This window comes from Carcharodon carcharias, chromosome 10 (assembly GCF_017639515.1).
Source record: "Carcharodon carcharias isolate sCarCar2 chromosome 10, sCarCar2.pri, whole genome shotgun sequence".
Classification (NCBI taxonomy): domain Eukaryota; kingdom Metazoa; phylum Chordata; class Chondrichthyes; order Lamniformes; family Lamnidae; genus Carcharodon; species Carcharodon carcharias.
This window is the reverse complement of record NC_054476.1, coordinates 155,036,803-155,057,932: the sequence shown is the minus strand read 5'-3', so window position 1 is coordinate 155,057,932 and position 21,130 is coordinate 155,036,803. Positions and strand designations below refer to the sequence as shown.

The 21,130-nt window shown below is 40.7% G+C and overlaps 1 protein-coding gene across 1 annotated transcript in view; it reads left to right on the top strand.

The window, feature by feature from the left end:
• mnta (MAX network transcriptional repressor a) overlaps nucleotides 1–21,130 on the top strand; it is a 116,774-nt gene that overhangs the window by 13,560 nt on the left and 82,084 nt on the right. The window contains exons 2-4 of the mRNA XM_041197276.1: nucleotides 5,195–5,708; nucleotides 11,677–11,718; nucleotides 11,837–11,948. Of these exons, the coding sequence (XP_041053210.1) occupies nucleotides 5,195–5,708; nucleotides 11,677–11,718; nucleotides 11,837–11,948 (668 nt within the window). The remainder of the gene's footprint in view (nucleotides 1–5,194; nucleotides 5,709–11,676; nucleotides 11,719–11,836; nucleotides 11,949–21,130) is intronic.

The following is a 21,130-nucleotide window of genomic DNA, read 5'->3' as shown; positions in this document are numbered from 1 at the left end:
AGAAACAAAGATTGCATTTATATACCTCTTTTTACAACCACAGGACATCTCAAAGCATTTTCCAGCCAATGAAGTACATTTGAAGTATATTCACTGTTGTAGTGTAGGGAACAAAGCAGCCAATTTGCCTACAGCAAGCTCCCACAAACAGCAATATGGTAATGACCAGATAAGCTGTTTTTGTGATGTTGATTTGAGAGCTAATTATTGGCTGGGCCATCAGGGATAATAACTAAATAAAAGCAAAGAACTGCGGATGCTGGAAATCCAGATCAAAAACAGAAATACCTGGAAAAACTCAGCAGGTCTGGCAGCATCGGCGGAGAAGAGCACAACTGACGTTTCGAGTCCTCATGACCCTTCAACAGAACTAAGTAAAAATAGGAAAGGGGTGAAATATAAGCTGGTTTAAGGGTTGGGGGGGCTTGGTGGTGGTAGTGGTGTTGGGACAAGAAAAGCTAGGTAAAGGGCCAGTGATAGGTGGAGATAACCAAAAGATGTTACAGCCAAAAGGACAAAGAGGTGTTGGAGGTGGTGATATTATCTAAAGGAATGTGCTAATTAAGGGTGGAAAGCAGGACAAACAAGGTACAGATAGCTCTAGTGGGGGTGGGGTGAAGGAATACTAAAAAGGCTAAAAGGTAGAGATAAAACAATGGGTGGAAATACATTTAAAAATAATGGAAATAGGTGGGAAAAGAAAAATCTATATAAATTATTGGAAAAAACAAAAAGGGGGGAAAATGGAAACGGGGGTGGGGATGGAGGAGAGAGTTCATGATCTAAAATTGTTGAACTCAATAATCAGTCCAGAAGGCTGTAAAGTGCCTAGTCGGAAGATGAAGTGCTGTTCCTCCAGTTTGCATTGAGCTTCACTGGAAAAATGCAGCAAGCCAAGGACGGACATGTGGGCATGAGAGCAGGGTGGAGTGTTGAAATGGCAAGCGACAGGGAGGTTTGGGTAATGCTTGCGGACAGACGGAAGGTGTTCCGCAAAGCGGTCACCCAGTCTGCGTTTGGTCTCTCCAATGTAGAGGAAACTGCATTGGGAGCAGCGAATGCAGTAGACTAAGTTGAGGGAAGTGCATGTGAAATGCTGCTTCACTTGAAAACAGTGTTTGGGCCCTTGGACGGTGAGGAGAGAGGAAGTGAAGGGGCAGGTGTTGCATCTTCTGCGGTTGCATGGGAAGATGCTGTAGGAGGGGGTTAAGGAGTAGGTGGTGATGGAGGAGTGGACTGGGGGTCATGGAGAGAACGATCCCTATGGAATGCCATCGGGGGGGTTGAAGGGAAGATATGTTTGGTGGTGGCATCATGCTGGAGTTGGCGGAAATGGCGGAGGATGATTCTTTGAATGCGGAGGCTGGTGGGGTGATAAGTGAGGACAAGGGGGACCCTATCATGGTTCTGGGAGGGAGGATAAGGTGTGAGGGCAGATGCATGGGATGTGGGCCAGACACGGTTCAGGGCCCTGTCAACCACCGTGGGTGGAAAACCTTGGTTAAGGAAGAAGGTGGACATGTCAGAGGAACTGTTTTTGAAAGTGGCATCATCAGAACAGATGCGACGGAAGCGAAGGAACTGAGAGAATGGGATGGAGTCCTTACAGGAAGCAAGGTGTGAGGAGCTGTAGTCGAGGTAGCTGTGGGTATATACATCCTGCTTTTCTTCGAAATAGTGCCATGCGATCTTTAATATCCACACAAGCAGACATGGGTCTCAGTTTATTGTCTCATCTGAAAGATAGCACCTCTGACACTGAAGCACTCCCTCAGTTCTGCACTGGAATGTCAGCCTTGATTTTATCCTCCAGTCCTGGGGTGAGCCGTGAAATGTAATGGAGTGTCTTGAGGTCATGAAAGGTGTTGTGTAAATGCAAATTCATTCTTTTATCATCAGTAGTGTGAGCTCATAATTTGCTACTTTTGTTGGAAATCTGGGGACACAATGAAATGTATTTAATGCGGTGTGTAGATTGAATAGAAAAAGAGGGCATTCTTGCAATTAAGTGTCAGAATAAAAGTGCGGCATTTACTTGAAAAGACAAACGATACAACTGCCAGACCTGAACCACATTGCCTTTCAGTTTCACTTTCGCTTTACCTTCTCTATTAGCAGTAAAACACATATCAGCTCATAAGTTTTGTTAACATATTTTGTGCCTCACCATTGAACCTCCATGTTCTGGACTGAGAAGCTCGATTTCCAATGAAATATCTCTTTAACAGTAATTGCAAAAAATACAGTGCCTCAACTACGGCTTACGTTTGTTCAACATTCAGTTTTATTTTAAACTGAGAAACGTATTGAGAGGCTAAGTCATCATGCAGGATGCCATGAATGTTGCAAAGATGAGTTAAATCAGCAAGCCATGATTATGTGACAGTGAACTTGGGTTTAAGGAACTGCAGGTTGTAGGACAGAAATTGTATAGTCCCATCATGTCCTCCGGACATGGTAAAGATCTTCGTGTTCTGTGAATTTTTAAAGTTTGGTTACGGTTATATAGACAATCATTGGCAGCCAATCTGCGCACAGAAGGTCCCACATACTGCTGAGGACACAACTTATGAATTATGAATCATTCTTGGTGGTGTAATTGAGGGAGGAATGTTGGCCAGAGAAGAGAAAGTTGAGAGGAGATTTGGTAGAAGTGTTTAAAATCATGAGGGGTCTAGACAGAGTAAACAGAGAGTGTTCCCATTGGCAGAAAGATCAAGGACCAGAGGACACCAATGGCAAAAGACCCAACAGTGGCATGAAGAAAAACCTTTTTTATGCAGCAAGTGGTTCAGATCTGGAATGCAGTGCCAGAGAGTGCAGTGGAGGCAGATTTCATTGTGGTTTTCAAGAAGGAATTAATTGAATAATTATCTGAAGGAAAAAAAAATGCAAGGTTTTACAGGGAACGGGTAGGGGAATGGGATTAACTGAGTTGTTCTAGACATTGGGAGAACCTCGCCCTTCGGCTCAGGGCGTTCAGCTGTATTTTTATCATCCAGCTGACAGGTAGACAGAGCCTTGGTTTAACAGTGCATCTAATGATGGCACCTCTGATGACACAACACCCCTTTGGTATTGCAGTGAAGTGTCAGCCTGGATTATGTGCTTAAGTCCAGCACTGAGGATTGAACCCATGACCATCTGATTCGGAGACTCAATTGCTACCAACAGAGCCAGAGATGTGAGGTGGAATAGGAAATGAGCAGTTTCACCATTTTGAGATCCAGGAAAATAATGAGTAGGTGACAACTCAATGAGCCTTGATTTCAAGGCATTTAAATGCCTTGTGAGCTCAACTTTTATTATCAAAATTCAATCTTCTTTTGAAAGCAGATAGCTGATGGCTATTTTCAGTTACAAGCATAGTTCAAATGAAGATACATTGATATTAGAGTAGTCTAATACCAGGCCAATCCACTTAACAGCATACCTAATTAGAGTAAATGTGATGTATATAAATGTTTTCAATTAATTTGAATAGGACTAAATTGATATTACGACTAGAAGTTCCAAGCAAATTTTTTTTTCTTGCTTGTATTTCCAACCTCAGCTTGTGTATTATGGCAGAATGATCTGAATGATATCTCAGTTGCTGTTTAGTAGATTTTCTTGTATATATCCATTGAGAAGTTACTATGTTACAGTGTTAAATTACACATGGTGTAGGAGCAAGGCGTCCCTTTGTATTGCCTGCTGATCTAAGTAGGCTGCTGTGTAAGTAACACCTCAATTTTAAGATTCTTGGCCGTGGTTTCAAATTCCTCCATGGCCTGGCCTCTCCTATCTCTGTAATCTCCTCCAGTCCCACAATCCTCTGAAATATTTGTGCTCCGCTAATTCTAGCCTCTTCAGCATCCCTGATTTTAATTACTCCACCATTGGTAGCTATGCCTTCTACTACCTGGGCCCTAAGCTTTGGAATTCCCTCCTGAGACATCACTGCTTCTTCTCTCTTTCCTTCTTTCAGGTGCTCTTTAAAACCTACCTCTTTGACCAAGCTTATGGTCATTGGCTCTAATATCTCCTTATGTGGCTTGGTGTCAAAGTTTATTTGATTGTGTTCCTGTGAAGCACCTTGGAACATTTAAAGGCTCTTCATAAGTACAAATAATTGTTGCTTGTTATTTTAATTAAAGGAGGGGAATGAAAGAGCAGGTTTGTTGCTCCTCTGATGGTCCAGTTGGCAAATGCGCACAAATGTTGTAAGTTGGCCTAGGTCTTTGCAGATTTAGCTGATCCACAGCCAGTATGGCAGTGGTCTAGGGGGAGTGGGGTTACATTAACCCATGTTAGTGAGGGCAGGAGTGGGGTGTGGGCTATAAATCAGCCGAAGTTTACGTTCCTAATCACTATTCAGCTGCAATAGAATAAAAGGTGTGGAGTTTAATATTAAATTTATTTATGAGCTTATTTATGTTTCAGTTAGAAGCATTGTGTATAGCATCGTTTTCCTCAGTGTCTCCCCCAATGTTACAACACTGAGTCCAAAACAGGAGAGGTGGGCTTGTGTTACAGTGAGTTTAACTACCTGTGCCTAAAGTGAACTTGCTATTGATTGCACTCTACTCAACCATAAAATCCGTAGACACAACTCTTCATCAGCAGAAAGCGTTGCTGACCTTTCCTCTTCTCCAGGCACCGAGGGCAATTTTAGTAATCTCTTACATCTTAGTTGAGCCCAGTCAACTTTGCCACAAGCCTGCAGCATCCTGGACTCCGTGGCTCATTTACATGCTTTCTTTCTCAGCTGAGGAGAGAATGAGTACAGCATGCAGCTTGGCAGTGATCCCCTCAAAGTTGAATAGCTTGCCAATGCTCTGTCCACGTGATGAATGGAAACAGTGGCCACTTGACTGTACTCCCATGGAGCAGTTAGCATCCGTGGAAGCGTGCCCATTAAGGACAGGTGCTTTTAGAGGGGGGTGCAAATTGGGAGTATTTTACCGTCATAATTCTTATCCTGCTGAATAGGCAAGTGCCCTTAATGGTTGAAATAACCTGCAAAGGTGTCTTAAAGAATTTTGGGTTGAAATTCTGTTGTGGATAATTACTTTAAGTATGTAGCAACTATGTGCTTTAAAATTTTATTTCTGGTGGTCAGGTAAACTATAAACATAAAAAAAGGGAGAGCAATAATTGTAAGTTTCATATTCAATAGGTCTTCTAATTTTTCTCTACCTTTAACTTGCAGAAGAACATGAGAAAAGAGACAAGCTCCTTTTGGAAAGGGAACCAGAACGTAGAAAAACAGACTTGGAAAGAGTCAACAATGTACTCCACATAGAAGAAGTTAAACCTGAACTCCAAGCTGTTCCTGCACTTCCGGTCCCAAAACCATTGCCTCCTTCCACTGCTGCTACCACAATCATCGTGCCTCAAGTGGTCAGTCCTTCCCTGGCTCCATCCCCACTTCCTCCTCAAATCGTGCAGCATCACCAGCCAGTCCTGAGCCCAACCAACAGCACCAGAGAAATTTCCCAGTCCCCACCTGTGCTTCATCGATCTCCAATCTCTACACTCACTGACCCGCAGCCTGGTCTGCCACTGGTGAGCACCTCGCCCCAGCAGTTTACAAGTTCAGTGTTGGCAATCCCGCCGCATCATGTTATCCAGCCGTCACCCCTTCCGCAGCAACAGCCAAGTGGCCTTAAGCCAAGCCCAATGGATGATGGAAAGCCCCAGGATCAAAAAAGAAGACCAGGAGGGTGTGTGTCAACAATACTAATTACTTTTGCTCAAGTTGTCTTTGGTAGTCCAACAGTTCTGAAATAATTATTTGAGTTTCTAAACTGCTCTTTACATTTAACCTTCACCGGACTTTAATCATTTGGTTTGCAAGCCTTGAAATCTAAAGTTTAAACATGAGGAAGATGAGAAAGAAATGAAAAATGGTAGTGAGGCTGAGTCTGTACACTTATCAGATTTTTGAGCTATTGAGCAATTAAATCAGATTGTCCTTTTTTCAGGTTTAGATTCAATTTTACGTGACAAGTCATCATAACCCCTTGAATTGCACTGTCTTAGTTATTCATGATGAATATATAGTTTCAGATATCAGATATTGGTGATAGTAACTACTCGATGTGTTTTCCTCTTTGTTTCTCTGTATTGTTCTGGTGAAGGAAGTCTATGGATCGGTTTGAGTAAATTCTACAGAAACACGTTTTGAAAAGAAATTTATATAACTAGTAGCTTGTTATTTTTTGAAATGGGCACATGGACATTCTAAACTGAGGATTACTTTGCAAGTACGTGCTATTGTTCAGGCACCTTGAACACTGATGCCAGAAAATTGCAGTTGTTGGTGCTAGTGACTTTCCGGTATGTATTGGTAATGGGTGAGGTTCCATGCTGCGGTGCATGCTCAGGAAATTTGGGGTTCAGTGTTCGATTTAACTGTGAGGGGTGGGGGGGGGGGGGGAGGAACAGCCAGCAGTTCTAGATTTTGAGCTTCCAAACTTGGATTGTTTCTGGAAGGAGGATTCTATGATGTATAGCGATGGGGTTAAGTGTTGGAGGTTACAGTGACAGCAATAGGAACAGTTGAGGTGCACAAGAAATGTATTGGCACAACGTTGAAGTGTCATCTCTGCATGACACTTTTTTAGTATGCTATGTTGGTATCAAATGAGTCCAGTGACTACACACAAAGCAGACCTTTGGCAGGGGAATGCAAAGAAATCTTGAGGGGTATTGAGAACTAATACTCTCCAAATGGGAAAATAGACAAAAAAATGACCATGTGTTAATGAGGAAGTGTTTACTTTTTGTATTTAATATTTCAAACTAAATGTCCTACATGTTAAATGTATTTTTCTGCGAGGTGAAGCTGACTTGCCTGATTTATATGATATATCCTGTCAGCTATTGGTAATGGCTGTGGATGTGATGGCTCACTACTTAGTGTGTTGTCTGGCCCTTCCCAACTGTTTCGGGTTGCGAAACTGTGATAAAGTGAGACCCTTGAAGTTAGTCCGGCATCATCCCAGAATTTTCTTCGATTAGAAAGGAAAGCCCAAAATAGGCATTTACATAAAAGTTGTTCAGTTATTTAAGGTGATAAGGATTAACAACTTGCTTTGTGGTCTCAGTCACGATTGCATCTTTGATTGGCAGCATTAGAGATAAATAGCTATAGAGTGCTTTAATAGTGCATCTTAATAAATTAAAAGGTTTCAGAAAGCATTTAATGTTGATCCAATACACATTCAATTGCCACCTAATAATATGGTCATTCTGTGCTGCACAGATATATTTCTTTAGGGGTAAATTGCTTGATTTTTCAGTCCATTTTAAATACAGAAAATCTCATTGTGTTGCACATCAGTGTTTTCTGAGTGGGGATTTTCCCCATTCTCTTTGACATGAAAGTTCCTAAGGCTTGCAAATTGGCATCAGTATGAAGAGTAAAGGCTAGGATGGATATCCAAAAGCATGGAATCTGGAGAATTTCATGTTTCAATAGAGCTTGCAAAGCTCTTTTAACATCGATTCAAAATTAAGCCTCTTGATTGCTTTCGGAGAGTCCAAGAGGGAAGGCGTTCAGTGATTTCATTATATTTGATTATGCCATAACAAATTTTTTTAAATATCTAGGGAAAAGAAACAAGGAAGGAATTAAGCTCTTGAGCCATTCAGACCATTGACCACTCATGAAGAACTGCTCATCTTTCTGAATCAACTTTTAACCTTCTGGCAGAAGGAACACAACAGGGATACTTGGGCGCTTTCCGGGCGATTTCTTGAAACCAGACTTTCTCAGTCTTCGAAGATCCTCCAAATGTTCAAGTACACACCAACAGTTGGGGATATTTGTGCACTCGATGTGGTGCTGAAATCCATTGATAAAGCCCTAAGAAAGATGCAAAAGCAGTCAACAATTTGACATTTTGGCTGTGGTCAGTGGCTATTTTCCACATTAATGAGGTGAACATTTGTTTCTCTTCCCAGAAAAGCATCCCAGGAAACTCTCAGTAGCAGATGGCTTATGAATTTTTGCCTGTTGGACATTGTATTTTGTTAGTCTGTGTGAACTCTGAGGTCCTTGTTCTTGTTGAATGCCCAATGACTGTCTAGCACCAAAGGCCAGCTCATTCTTTAGGTGGATTTGAAATTCTTTCGTAGTCAATTGATGTATTCCACTGGTCATTCCTGAAAGGTTAATTCCTGATATAAGATATTTTTCAGCAATAGGATGTCCAAAGCTGCATATTGTCCAACAGTTAGAGATGCTCAGCACTCTAGAAAAATATTAATCTTAATCAGAAGCCTCAAAGCAATGCTATGCAAATTCAAATGGATTACCAACTACTTATTTTCTTTATTTTATAAAGTCTTGGCAGAATAATTCCAAGGGTTTTCTACTTCAGACAGCAGATGGCTTTACATAATGCAGCATTGTGTTGAGCAACAGCTAGTCCATTGTTGAGAATATAGATCCCAATTCTCGGCAGGGACCTTGTTGCAAGATATGGCTACAGCGGGATAGCTGGCGATCAGACTACATGATAGGACTTAAATTTCAACGGGTTTATTCACAGTCGCCCATTCTTCACACAGCCAGAATCACTCCATTCATCTTTCAAAGGGACAAAGCTCTTGTTTCATCCAGTCTTCAATTTGCTGTTCTAGCATATAACCTTTTGATAAGCTAGATGCCAAGCTGTAGGACATCAGAGTCCTGTAAGTACTCTTTCCCTCTTGGCTACCAGCAGTTTGTGATTTTGTGGCTCTAATTATTACTGGAAAATTTTCCATTGTATAGCTTATATATTCTCCCCTCTTTAGATGATCTGTGTATGTCATGCACCAACGTGATGCAGACACTTGCTGGCCAGGCATTTGCCTGTGCCATTTGAAAGCTGACATCATTGATGCATGAAAGATCTCCTGGTGGCACCCTCTCTGTGGAGAAGCACTTGGTTCTGGTTGATGCATCACTATGGTGGCACTGAGAGAACCCACGTTTCACTATTTAGTGACAAAGTGTGCATGTTATGCTGTAATGCATCAGGGACAATAATTTGTCAAAGCCATTACACTAGACAGTTTAAGTAGTCTTTGGAAAATACCTTTTTGTTTCCACATGCCCAAGTAGGAGCATTTCCATATCCCTTTGATTCATAATAAGTTATGTTTCTCACTTGGCTGGATTATTCCACTACTTGAAGAAAGATTTGTAAATGACTCTAAACTTAACCAAGATTGTGCACTGCATGGTGCTGTTAATGACTAAATACTTCCAACTAAGTAGTCCCAAAGGTTTGACCTTAGACTGGAAGCTTTCCTTGAATTCTGACAGCTCATCGGCAAGAAGTACTAGTTATTCTAAATTATGTCTTTTGGTTCAAACAGTTTCTGCAGTCTGATCTTGCATTTCTGTTAAGGCAACAATTTTGCTAACCATTAAGATGACCAGGATCCAGAACTGAATCCTATAAATATCAAACCTCTTGTTCTACAGACAGAGCCACTGAAACCTCCAATTCTTCCAGTGTGAAAAGAGGTGCCAGCATTTCATTGACACTAGTTAAATTCACCAAATCAATTCAGGCTCAGTTGTAGTTTTTGACCTCTGAATTTCTACTATGGGAATAAATCTCTGGTTACACTTAAGAATTAAATAATTGAAACATTGGTTGACTTGGCTGTGTTGTACTGGCTGGCTGATGAGCTGGACTGTTCTTGGAATCTTATTGGGAAGACCCTCTTGTCAAAGCATTCTGTTGCCCTAAGTTCTTGTTCTGACAGGCAGTTTTGAGCAGTGAATGGTAATTTTGTGACTTAAGATGATGCCTTCACCCAATCATGTTCCATTCTGTGTGTCTTCTCTTTCCCCCTCTATTTTTCTCTTTGCTTGCACCTTTCTTTAATTTCTCACTCCTTTGACTGTGCCTTTTCCTTCTCTCTTCTTAATGCCACCCCATTCCCAAATAAAATTTGAGAAGAAACTTCTTTATGTCACGATAAAGAACATGTATATAATTTTGCTGTAAATTGCAAATAGATGAAATGCCATTTTCCCCACAACACCAGATATCAAAATTGACTTTTTAGCTCATTTTGTTTTTTGATGACTATAACCTCTTCCCTTTCAGTTGGAGAATTTAATAGATTCTGTCAATATTCCTTCTCACCTCTAGCCTAAATTCACGAGAAATTCTAGGAGCAAACATAACGTACTGCCCTCACATATGGGTTACTTCACACCACAACCACCAGCTAAACACAATAGCTTTTGACATTTACTCCTAACACCAGTCTGTTGTTACTGTTGTTGGGAAGAGATGGGTGAAGAAGGGATGTGATTATATCAACTACAGGTATTGTCATTTCTGACGTCTCTTAATGCTGCACACCTTGGGTAGTTACCTCCCTTTATCGTGTTCAGGGTTATTAACAAGTTAAGTACTTGAAAAGGGAAAAGAAATTGCAGGGCTATGGAAAAGGATCAGTGGATAGCTTTTTCAAAGAGCCAGTGCAGGAATGAGGAACAGGGATGGTCTCCTTCTGTATTGTACAATTCTATGATTCTAATAAGTATCTGGTAGGTTGTGAGGTGGAAGCTGCTTTAGTGGCTCATTTGAGAAAATGGACTTGCCTATTTTTGTAGTGAGCTGTAGAGACGAGGAAGGTTCTGGTGTGATCCTGCATCTGAACTCAGTTAGAAAATCTCAACCACAGGTTATGGTGGATGAGCTAAAATTAGCCTCATTAGGCCAGGAGAAGGAAAATAACAAGTCAGTGCCTCAAGTTGCTGTTCAGGATCAGACTCCCTGGGGGATTGTTGGTATCACTGAAACTGGACCTTAGCATAAATCATTGTCTTTAGAAGATAAAGGTAAGATTGTGTCTAGACACACTATCAGTTTGCTTTTGGAGCAATAGTCTTAAAACCACTGGTAATCTATTTTAGAAGAGTTCAGAATTTTTATATTAATCAATTAATTGTGCCATGATATTCTAAATGAAATGGCTGTTGCAGAGATTAGGTAGGAACACCAGCCAATTCAGAGTCCAGAGCAGACCTTGTAGAGTGTAGGAAAGGATGAAGAAACTGCAAGAGTAAAAAATATTGTTGGAGGGAAGGCAAAGAAACTGCCAACGAGATACTTTGCTATGTTACCTCAGTGATTCGCACTCTGTCTGCAGGAAGTGCTCTTGTATATGGGTTTGTGCAGGGACCGGGTATTACTTCTGCACAGTAATTTTAGATGTTCAGACAATGAAGGTGAGACAGTGTTAACTTGAAATGTCATTCCGTGTGTATTTCTTTGGCTAGGTGTTCAGTTTTTTTCTGATTGTACACCTTGTGAATTGCCTTGGAGTGTTTTTCTATGTGAAAGGCACTGTATAAATGCAAATTTTTATTGTAATAGTATAAAGTACCCCAGGTGCTTGATCCACTGCACTGCAATTAGATCCCTCGCATCGTCACACCTAAGCAGCATGAGACAGCTTTCCCTAGGATACCTTGCAATGCTGTGTTCCAAAGTTACACGGGGATCTGACTCCACGATTATGCTGTCACTTGTACTGAGGGACACTTGGAACTGTGAATAAATGTGAAACTCACCCTTTCATTCATTAAATTATTTCCCACATTAGCTTTGTGTATTTAAGTTGGCTGACCAGAATAACCTGCAAACAATTTTATCATTTTTTTTATTTCAGGGCAGGGACACGAGAAGTGCACAATAAACTGGAGAAGAACAGGTATGTGCTCACTGATACCAACTTTTTGTTTGGATGGATAGGTTGGTGGGAGGGGAGGAATCCTTTCCTAAATTACTGTAGATTAATAGTTATTTATTTTACATTTATTGGTTTACAGACGTGCTCATTTAAAGGAATGTTTTGAAACATTGAAAAAGAACATCCCCAATTTGGATGACAAGAAAACATCAAACCTAAGCGTTTTGCGGAGTGCCTTGCGATACATTCAGGTATGAGTAAGAGAGGATTGTGTACTGCACTATTTAAGAAGCTTAATGGTGAGGGTGCCATATTCTTTTTCATTTTTGAACCATTTCTCCGCGTAATATTGTACAAGATGCACAATCAAGTTTTTGGCTGTGGCTTTTTTCTTTTGAGTGGTTCCTTAAAAAGTTTGTATTTTTGTTCTTTGGTGGAGGTTGCTCTGGGAAGGTCTGTTTTATAGAACCGACTTTGTGGAAATGCATCAATCCTTTTTTCTCCCATTCAGTCTGAGTGTTTGTGATCGATATTCTATGATTATGAAATTTTCTAAGAGGCAACTCAGTGACATCTGTGCAAGGTTTAAAAAAAAATCCAGAAAATTCTTCTTGTGCTCAACATAACCGTGTAGAAAATGTGACATAAGTGCGTGGATATTTGCAAAACTTTTAACATATAATGACACTTAAAGTAATGAATCTATTACTTAAATATAGGATTTTAAAGAGTTGAGTTACATAAATATATCTTAGTGCCTGGAACAATTTGGCAAAGTAATTGTAGGGTCTCTGCAAGGTTCTCACTGAGAAGGTCTGGGTCAGTGTGGTGATATTCGTTCATGTCCTGTGTTTACTTCCTTGTGCTGACTTTTTTGGTAAAGTTAACAGGAACTAATATATCTTCCCTGCATATCCCAAACCCAAATCCTCATACTACTCAAAAAGTACTGAATCCTTTCCAACCTTTACTGACTTGCTGTTTCCCACATGGAAGGCCCAATAATAATGATTTTTAAAATGCCATGTGTCACTGTGGATTAGCACACTGGCCTTTCATCGCCAGAGATCAGCTTAGTGTGAGTGGTAGTTTCATACCCCTTCTATCCGCAATAAACTCACTTTAAATAGATTTGGCCAGTCTCAAGTTGGTTCCCAGAGGCCTCAGTACAAACATCAGAACTGTCCCATATTTTGGTAAGAGTTGGCAATCTCAACATGAGCAGGTCCAAGATAGATTACATGGGCCAAAGCACATTCTTAACATTGGAACATAAGAAAATAAGCATCAGGAGCAGGTGTAAACCATTTGGCCCCTTGAGCCTGCTCTTCCATTCAATAAGACCATGGCTGCCCTGATTATGGTCTTAACTCCACTTTCCTCCCTGCCTCCCATAACCCTTGTAAATAAAAAACCTGTCAATCTCAACCTTGGAGATATTCAATGACCTAGCTTCGATTGCGCTCTCAGGAAGAGAATTCCAAAGATTAATAACCCTTTGAGAGAAGAAATTCTTCCTCCTCTCTATCTTAAATGGGAGACCACTTATTTTGAAACTTTGTCCCATGGTTCTAGATTTCCCTATGAGGGGAAACAACCTCTCAGAATCTGTCAGGCTGCCTCAAATCTATATATTTCAATTAGATCACCTCTCATTCTTCTAAACTCCAATGAGTACAGGCCCAGCCTTCCCTCAAAAAAAAAACAACTCTTACATCCCAAGAAACAACCTAGTGAACCATCTCTGAACAGCCTCCAAAGCAAATGTATCCCTCCTTAAATAAGGGGACCAAAACTGTTCTCAGTACTCCAGGTGTGGTCTCACCAATGCCCTGTATACTCCATCCCCCTTGCAATAAAGGCCAACATTCCATCTGTCTTCCTGATTACTTGCTGAACCAGCATACTAACTTTTCATGATTCATGTATGAAAACACTTAGATCCTTCTTCTGCAGTGTTCTGCAGTCTCTCTCCATTTAAATAATATTCTGGCCAAGGGAATTAACTGCAAGGCCTTTGCTTATTGAGTGGAAGTAACATAGAGATGGAAAGGGAGAGAGAATTTACAGCCTTGAAATCACTTAGTTTTTTTTAAAGTCCATCAATTATTTTTTTAAAGCGCCTGGAAGAATTGCAGCCTCAAACAGGTTGAGTTGGCCAAGCCTTACGCAGTTCGTTTATGCAGATGTCCTAGGGTGCATTGCTTGGGATTGAAGAGTCCATTGCCTTGTGTTAAATAAAAGAAAGAACTTGTATTTACATAATGCCTTTCACAACCTCAGAATGTCCAAAATGCTTTATAGTCAATGAAGTTATTTTTGAAGTGTAATTGTTGTTGAAATGTAGGAAATGCAATATAATGTATTCATGTATTAGATCAGTACCACAGTGGATCTTGCTGTATTGAAAGTGGTTGTGTTTTCTTCAGAGAAGACTTGTTTCAGGGCACTTAATTTTTAACCCTGATTCAGATTGAGTTCAAAACAACTTGAGTGTTAAGGGGTGAAATTGAGCTGTGTAACATTTTCTAACTGACGTTTTAGTATGGAATTTCTTGGTCTGCTATTGTAACAATAGGATGAACCCACTTAAACAGGTATCATCACCTTAAAATAGAGTAATAGACATGAATTTTAGCTTCTGTCAAGGTGCACTCCAGGAATTGAGCAAGTAATCTAGTCTGACATGTCAGTGAGAGTGTTCATTGAAGGTATTTTAAATGGGATGCAACACCAAGGCTGTTTGATTGTAAAGGATCCTATGATACTGTTTGCAGGAGAGTTCTCCCAGTATCTTGGCCTTCCATCAACCAATGTGCCAAAAACTGATTAATTGCTCATGTATTTAATTTGCAGTTGTGGGATCTTACTCGGCAAATTAATTACTTGGAAATGTGTAGCATAAGTACTTGTCCTTTCTTTCATGCATGTATTTTTGTAACTGGTATATTACGTGATGTACTTTCAGGAAATTATTGTCCAATATCTCATCTGCAAACATCAGCTTTCTGACATGATGTCAGTAAAGTGCATGCCAGTTACATTAATGGCTGCAAGTGTGTGACTATTTCCACACAGAGTTCTGAGGGTCAAAGATGTGATCACAATGATTCCTCCTCCTTCGGTTACCTGGCTTAAGAGGGCATTGGTGACCTTGGACTTCCATTGAATTGGTCCATCATTATGCTTGGCAAAGCACAGCAGTGGTTTGCTATTGTCCACTGCTGTATGGCTAACCAGGAGACTCTCCTGCTGTTGCCACCTGCATATTGGAAGGAGCTGAACGCACCTTCTATGGCCATCAAGTCCTGAAGTGGGACTTGAACCTGGAGCTTCTGGCCCAGAGGTAGGGACGCTACCACTGTGCCACAGGACCTCCTCCTAATCACACTGATTATGGGGTATTAATCAGAGATTGCCAAGAGTGTTTTGGCCTCAGTTTGAACCAGATGTTGATAAATCATAGACTGGCTTTTATGTATGCTAACCACCTTAGATAATACAATAGTGTAAGTCGCCAGACAAAATGAGCTTTGGGTTGAATGGGTGTTAACCCATAGAAAAATTGAACCAAATGAATAAAGTTTGGTAAAATGATGTGTGTGTAGTATCAGATAAAAGACAGTTTACATGAGTTGGCAAAACACTGCTATCTGGTTACTTATTGTTTCATCCCACAGTGGGATGTTTTGGAGCACAGAAACTTGTATCAATCAACCTCAAATGGTTTAAACAAAGTTCTGCCTTCTCGAGGTTTGGAATGAGTCAAGTGTTTCTCTTTGCATGAAAGTCAAATAAGCAAAACTCTGACCCTACTGTAAGTACTGAACTTACTAAGTACAGTAGAACTTTGTCTCTTACCCAGAGCCTATTGGAATGAGAGGGCCTATCAGATTTCAAGTCCAAGGCAACCTAGCTATTGCATAAGCAACTGGCACCTTTCAACTCTCTTACTGCTTACTGTAGGATTTTTACTGTCTCTCATTTCATTGAGACTTGAAATCATTTCCTCATAGCCACATGTCAGCTCTGCAGTTCGAAATAGAACCTTTTTTCAATCATGCAATGAATCAATTTTCTCATTTCTCACTCTTTCTCTCTATTTCTCCCCCCCTCCCCCCTCCAACCTCAACTCCCCTGACAAAATTAGTGTTTGGAATAGTCAACAATTGCAAAAGGGTGGCCTTAAATTCTTTAAATTAATTTAATTTGTTCAAATCACAAATAAAAGCATGTTAAACCCAAGGCTTTAAAATTTTTACCTGCCTCCTGGGAGCAGGTTGGTTACCCCTCATCTGCGTCAGAAGGTTGTGGGTTCAAGTCCCATTCCAGGTCTTAAGCACAAAAAAAAAATCAAGGCTGACACTCCAAAGCAGAATTGAGGGAGTGCTGCACTATTGGGGGTGCCATCTTTCGGATGAGACATTAAACCGAGGCCCCATCTGCCTGCTCGGTGGATGTTAAAAAATCCCATGGCACAATTTCAAAGAAGTGTGGGGGAGTTAACATCAACATTAATAAAATGTTGGTCATTATCACATTGCTGTTGTGAGACCTTGCTGTGTGTAAATTAGCTACTACGTTTCCTACATTAAAACACTTCAGAAGTATTTAATTTGCTATAAAGAAAGCACTTTGGGATACCTTGAATTTGTGAAAGGTGCTCTATAAATGCAAGTGTTTTTTTTTCTTTTTGTTCACTGCTAATTCAAATATGTTCACTTCTAATTCAAATGTATATTTTGTTAATATCAGAGTTATGTAATAATTGAATTATTAAATGATTTGAATTAAGCAAGTGTGAAGGAGGGAGAGTAGGTTGTTTCTCCATTTAATTCCTTTGTATTTGGTTCTACATAACAACTTGGTGCTTTGTTCTAGTTTCAGCAGTACTCTGTATAATTTATGAAAAAAAACAGTAATTGCTTTGAAAGAAAATAGCTATTCATAATTTTTATTCGCAACAAGTAATCCAACTATATATTTTGGTGCAATTTATATTGTAATTTTGTAAAATGGTTGGGAGAAGATGGTTTTCTAGATGCTTTTATATGAAGAGCATGGGTTCTTTGATATGCTAAAGAAGAAAGACCTTTTTTGGACAAAAGGGAACCACTGGTTGTACAATGTTTCACATCTTCACATAAGACCCTTTGTTTGTGAATTATCTTAGTCAAGTTGGTGGAAAGGAATTTACTGAATTTGGTAAGCCTTGTAGTACCAGTGGAGATGGACCTCATTGTGTGAGACTCAGATGGCCAGCTGGGAGATGGACATCATCTCTACCCATGTTTTAGTAATCTCAATAATTGTTGTTGAAATCGTATTTCCTCTGACGGACCATTTCTTTTTTAATGTATGTGGATGCCGTTGTACAGTTCATGCTGTAGTCCTAACCACCATATTAATATTCATGAATGGAGATCAGGGTGACTTATTGGTACAAAATTAAACTCTTTTTTATTCAATGTAGAAAAGGAGTGGAGAAAACTGGGATTCAATAGCGACTTGTATACACCTGAGCACAGATTGTAAACTGCAGCGCCCCAGTTATTGAGGAAAAAAAAGCCTCACAGACCTTCAATATAGATTAATGGATCCTGCAGCTATAATGTTAAAATCACGGCCTATCTCAGGAAAAGGATTATTTAGCATCTTTTTGAAAAATTCGTTTCTGATGTATTGGATTATTCATGTAAAACTGCATTATGCTAGCTGACATCCTACGACATTGTCCCTCGAACTATCAATGATCTTTGTGACTTAGCTGATAAAATGGAGTTTCTTTGATCAAGCTGGTTCCTTTAAAACCACTAATCAGACAGACCCTGCAGAGAAAGGGTTTTAAGGGTCACCTCCTGAGCCTAATTTTTGTAGGGAGTTTTGGTAGATTTGGTGCTACTTGTAAATGCCCAGCTTTTGCCCTTGGACAGAAGACGGTTATCGAGGTCAGAAGAAGCACCAGGAAACAACTGACATTTTGTTATTTTTTTCTGATATCTAACATTTGGCATGTTTGAAATGTGAAATCTTCTAAGATAATGGATGCACACTAAAGATAAGACTTATAAGGAATAGTTTGCCTTAGGGTGTCCTACACTACTTTATAGCTAATCAAATGTTGAACGAATACTTCACATGACCTCCCTCTGACAAAGCCATGCTCACTAGCCCTGATCAAACCTTTCCTCTCCCTGTCTTCACCCAAGAGAATGAGGATGAAGGTATGGAACCTGGGGAGAGAGACAGCAAGGTTCTTGAGCAAATTGATATAGGGAGTGACAAGGCATTGGAGGTGTTGGCAGGCTTAAAAGTGGACAAATCTCCAGGTCCGGTTGATTTGTGTCCAAGGCTGCTGAGGGAGGCAAGGGAGGAGATCACAGGGGCTCTGACCCAAATTTTTAATTCCTCTCTGGCCATGGGGGAGGTGCCAGAGGACTGGAGAACAGCTAATGTAGTTCTGCTATTTAAGAAGGGATGTAGAGATAAGCCAGGGAACTACAGATCAGTGAGCCTCACATCAGTGGTAGGGAAACTGTTGGAGAAAATTCTGAAGGAGAGAATCAATCTTCACTTGGAGAGGCAAGGTTTGATCAGGGATAGTCAGCATGGCTTTGTCAGAGGGAGGTCATGCCTAATAAATTTGATTGAATTTTTTGAGGAAGTGACCAGGTGTGTAGATGAGGGTAGTGCAGTTGATGTAGTTTATGTGGATTTCAGCAAAGCCTTTGACAAGGTCCCACATGGGAGACTTATAAAGAAGGCAAATGCACATGGGATACAGGGTAATTTGATAATGTGGATTCAAAATTGGCTTATTTGTAGGAGGGAGAGGGCGATGACAGAAGACTGCTTTAGTGACTGGAAGCCAATGTCCAGTGGTGTACCACTGTGCTGGGTCCCCTATTATTTGTCATTTATATAAACAACATAGATGACTATGTAGGGGTAGGATTACTAAGTTTGCGGATGACACAAAGATTTGCTGGGTGATTAACAGTGAAGTTGAGTGTCTTGGGCTACAGGAAGATATTGACGGGATGGTCAAATGGGCAGATAAGTGGCAGAGGGAATTTAACCCTGAAAAGTGTGAGGTGATACACTTTGGAAGGATTAATTTGACAAGGAAGTATTCAATGAATGGCATGGCACTAGGAAGTTCTGAGAAACAAAGGGACCTTGGCATGTGTGTCCATAGATCTCTGAAGGCGGAGGGGCATGTTAGTGGGGTGGTGAAGAAAGCATATGGGACACTTGCCTTTATCAATCGAGGCATAGATTACAAAAGTAGGGAGGTCATGTTGGAATTGAATAGAACCTTGGTGAGGCCACAGCTGGAGTACTGTGTGCAGTTCTGGTCGCCACATTATAGGAAGGATGTGATTTCACTGGAAGGGGTGCAGAGGAGATTCACCAGGATGTTGCCTGGGATGAAACATTTAAGTTATGAAGAGAGGTTGGATAGACTTGGGTTGTTTTCATTGGAGCAGAGATGACTGAGGGGCGACCTGATCAAGGTGTACAAGATTATGAGGAGCATGGACAGGGTGGATAGGGAGCAGCTGTTCCCCTTAGTTGGAGGGTCAGTCACAAGGGGACACAAATTCAAGGTGAGGGGCAGGAGGTTTAGGGGGGATGTGAGGAAAAACTTTTTTACCCAGAGGGTGGTGACGGTCTGGAATGCGCTGCCTGGGAGGGTAGTGGAGGCGGGTTGCCTCACATCTTTTAAAAAGTACCTGATGAGCACGTCATAACATTCAAGACTATGGGCCAAGTGCTGGTAAATGGGATTAGGTAGGTAGGTCAGGTATTTCTCACATGTTGGTGCAGACTCAATGGGCCAAAGGGCCTCTTCTGCACTTGATTCTGTAAATACATTAAAAAAAAGTGCAGTCACTGTTGTAACGTAGGGAACATGGCAGTCAATTTGCACCCAGCCAGGTCCCACATACAACAATGAGATACATGACCAGATAATCTGTTTTGGTAATGCTGGTTGACAGGTCAGGAGACTAGAAATAGAGCCGGGGGACCTTTTGTATGACAGAGAGGGCCTTGTTTTAATGTCTCATCCAGGAGACAGCACTTCTGATAGTGAAGTACTTGTTTATAAGTGTGCTAAGGTGTCAGTCAGGATTCTGTGCTCAAGTCTCTGAACCCACAACCTCTGACTTTGAGATGAGAATGCTACCCACTGAGCCAAGACTGCCATCTAAATAAGGGGAGTGCAGTAGCCTTGGGGGTTTCAATGGCATTTGTATATTATGTAAGAGTTAGGTTAAAGTTGAGCTTTAGCCCATTGAGTATGACATGGTATTTACATCACAGAAACAAGCCATATGTCTAACTTTAATGTACTCTTGGACATTGTTTAATTTATATCTAGAACAGAGGCTTAGGTAGAAAGTAGTTTGGAATCAGATTTGGACAATGTATCTCTCCCTAACTATACAAGTTTTATTGCATTGTATTTTATGGATTATGTTTTATTCTGCACCATATAAATTAACCTCCTAGCTTGTTTCTATACATTATTTACTTAAATAGTTTTTGTCTTGTCATGGCTTCACCCCTGCCCCATAACCTCCTTCCCTCTGACTTCAGCCTATTCTAAGTTAGTCCCATCCCATTGGCAGCTGTGCCTTCAGCTGCCTCTGTCCTGCTCTCTGGAATTCCCTTGTGAACCTCATTTACTTCTCCACCTCCTTCTTCTTCAGTCAAAACCCAATGTTTTCACCCCTCCTAATGTCTCCTCATTTGACTCGTTCAAGGTCTCTTTTCCCCCATAACTCTGTGAAATTATCTTGGGATGTATTCCTGTGTTAAAGAAGCCGCATGAACGTCAAGTATTGTTGTTGTAATGTTAGAGCTTCTGGCTTGTCGGCAGGAGAATATCTACTAACAGCTCTGAATTCAGTCGTACAAATTGCAAGCCTGCCAGCTAGCATACTGAGTCAGTACTTTGTAAAACAATGCTAACAGCATTCTGTGAGGCAGTAACTTTGAATAAGATTAGCTTCAGCTTCTATTATGTTGATGTGTAATTCAGAATGTTCTTCAGGAGATTTTTCTCCTCCTTGGGTTTTGGTTCCATAGGTACCTCTTACCCGCTAATACAGGCCTGAATGGCTGTCATTTACATGTGCGCAATTACAGCTGAGCCCAGTTCAAATCTTGCCCAACATCCCCACTTTAGATAGGAGTTGCTAGGTGGCAATTCCGAGCAAGATTCCTGGCCAATCCAAACAGGAGCACAGAGGCCAACTGTGTCTTAGCTGAAATGAAAAATTCAGCACTGACTGTCTAGGGATCAAATCTGCGACCTTCATGGTCTGTATGGTTGCTGCATAAACTCAGAGTAATTTACATAATTGCATTATAGATAGAAATTAGTAATTGTTGGAAAATTACATCTTATCTGCTAGTGTTAGGG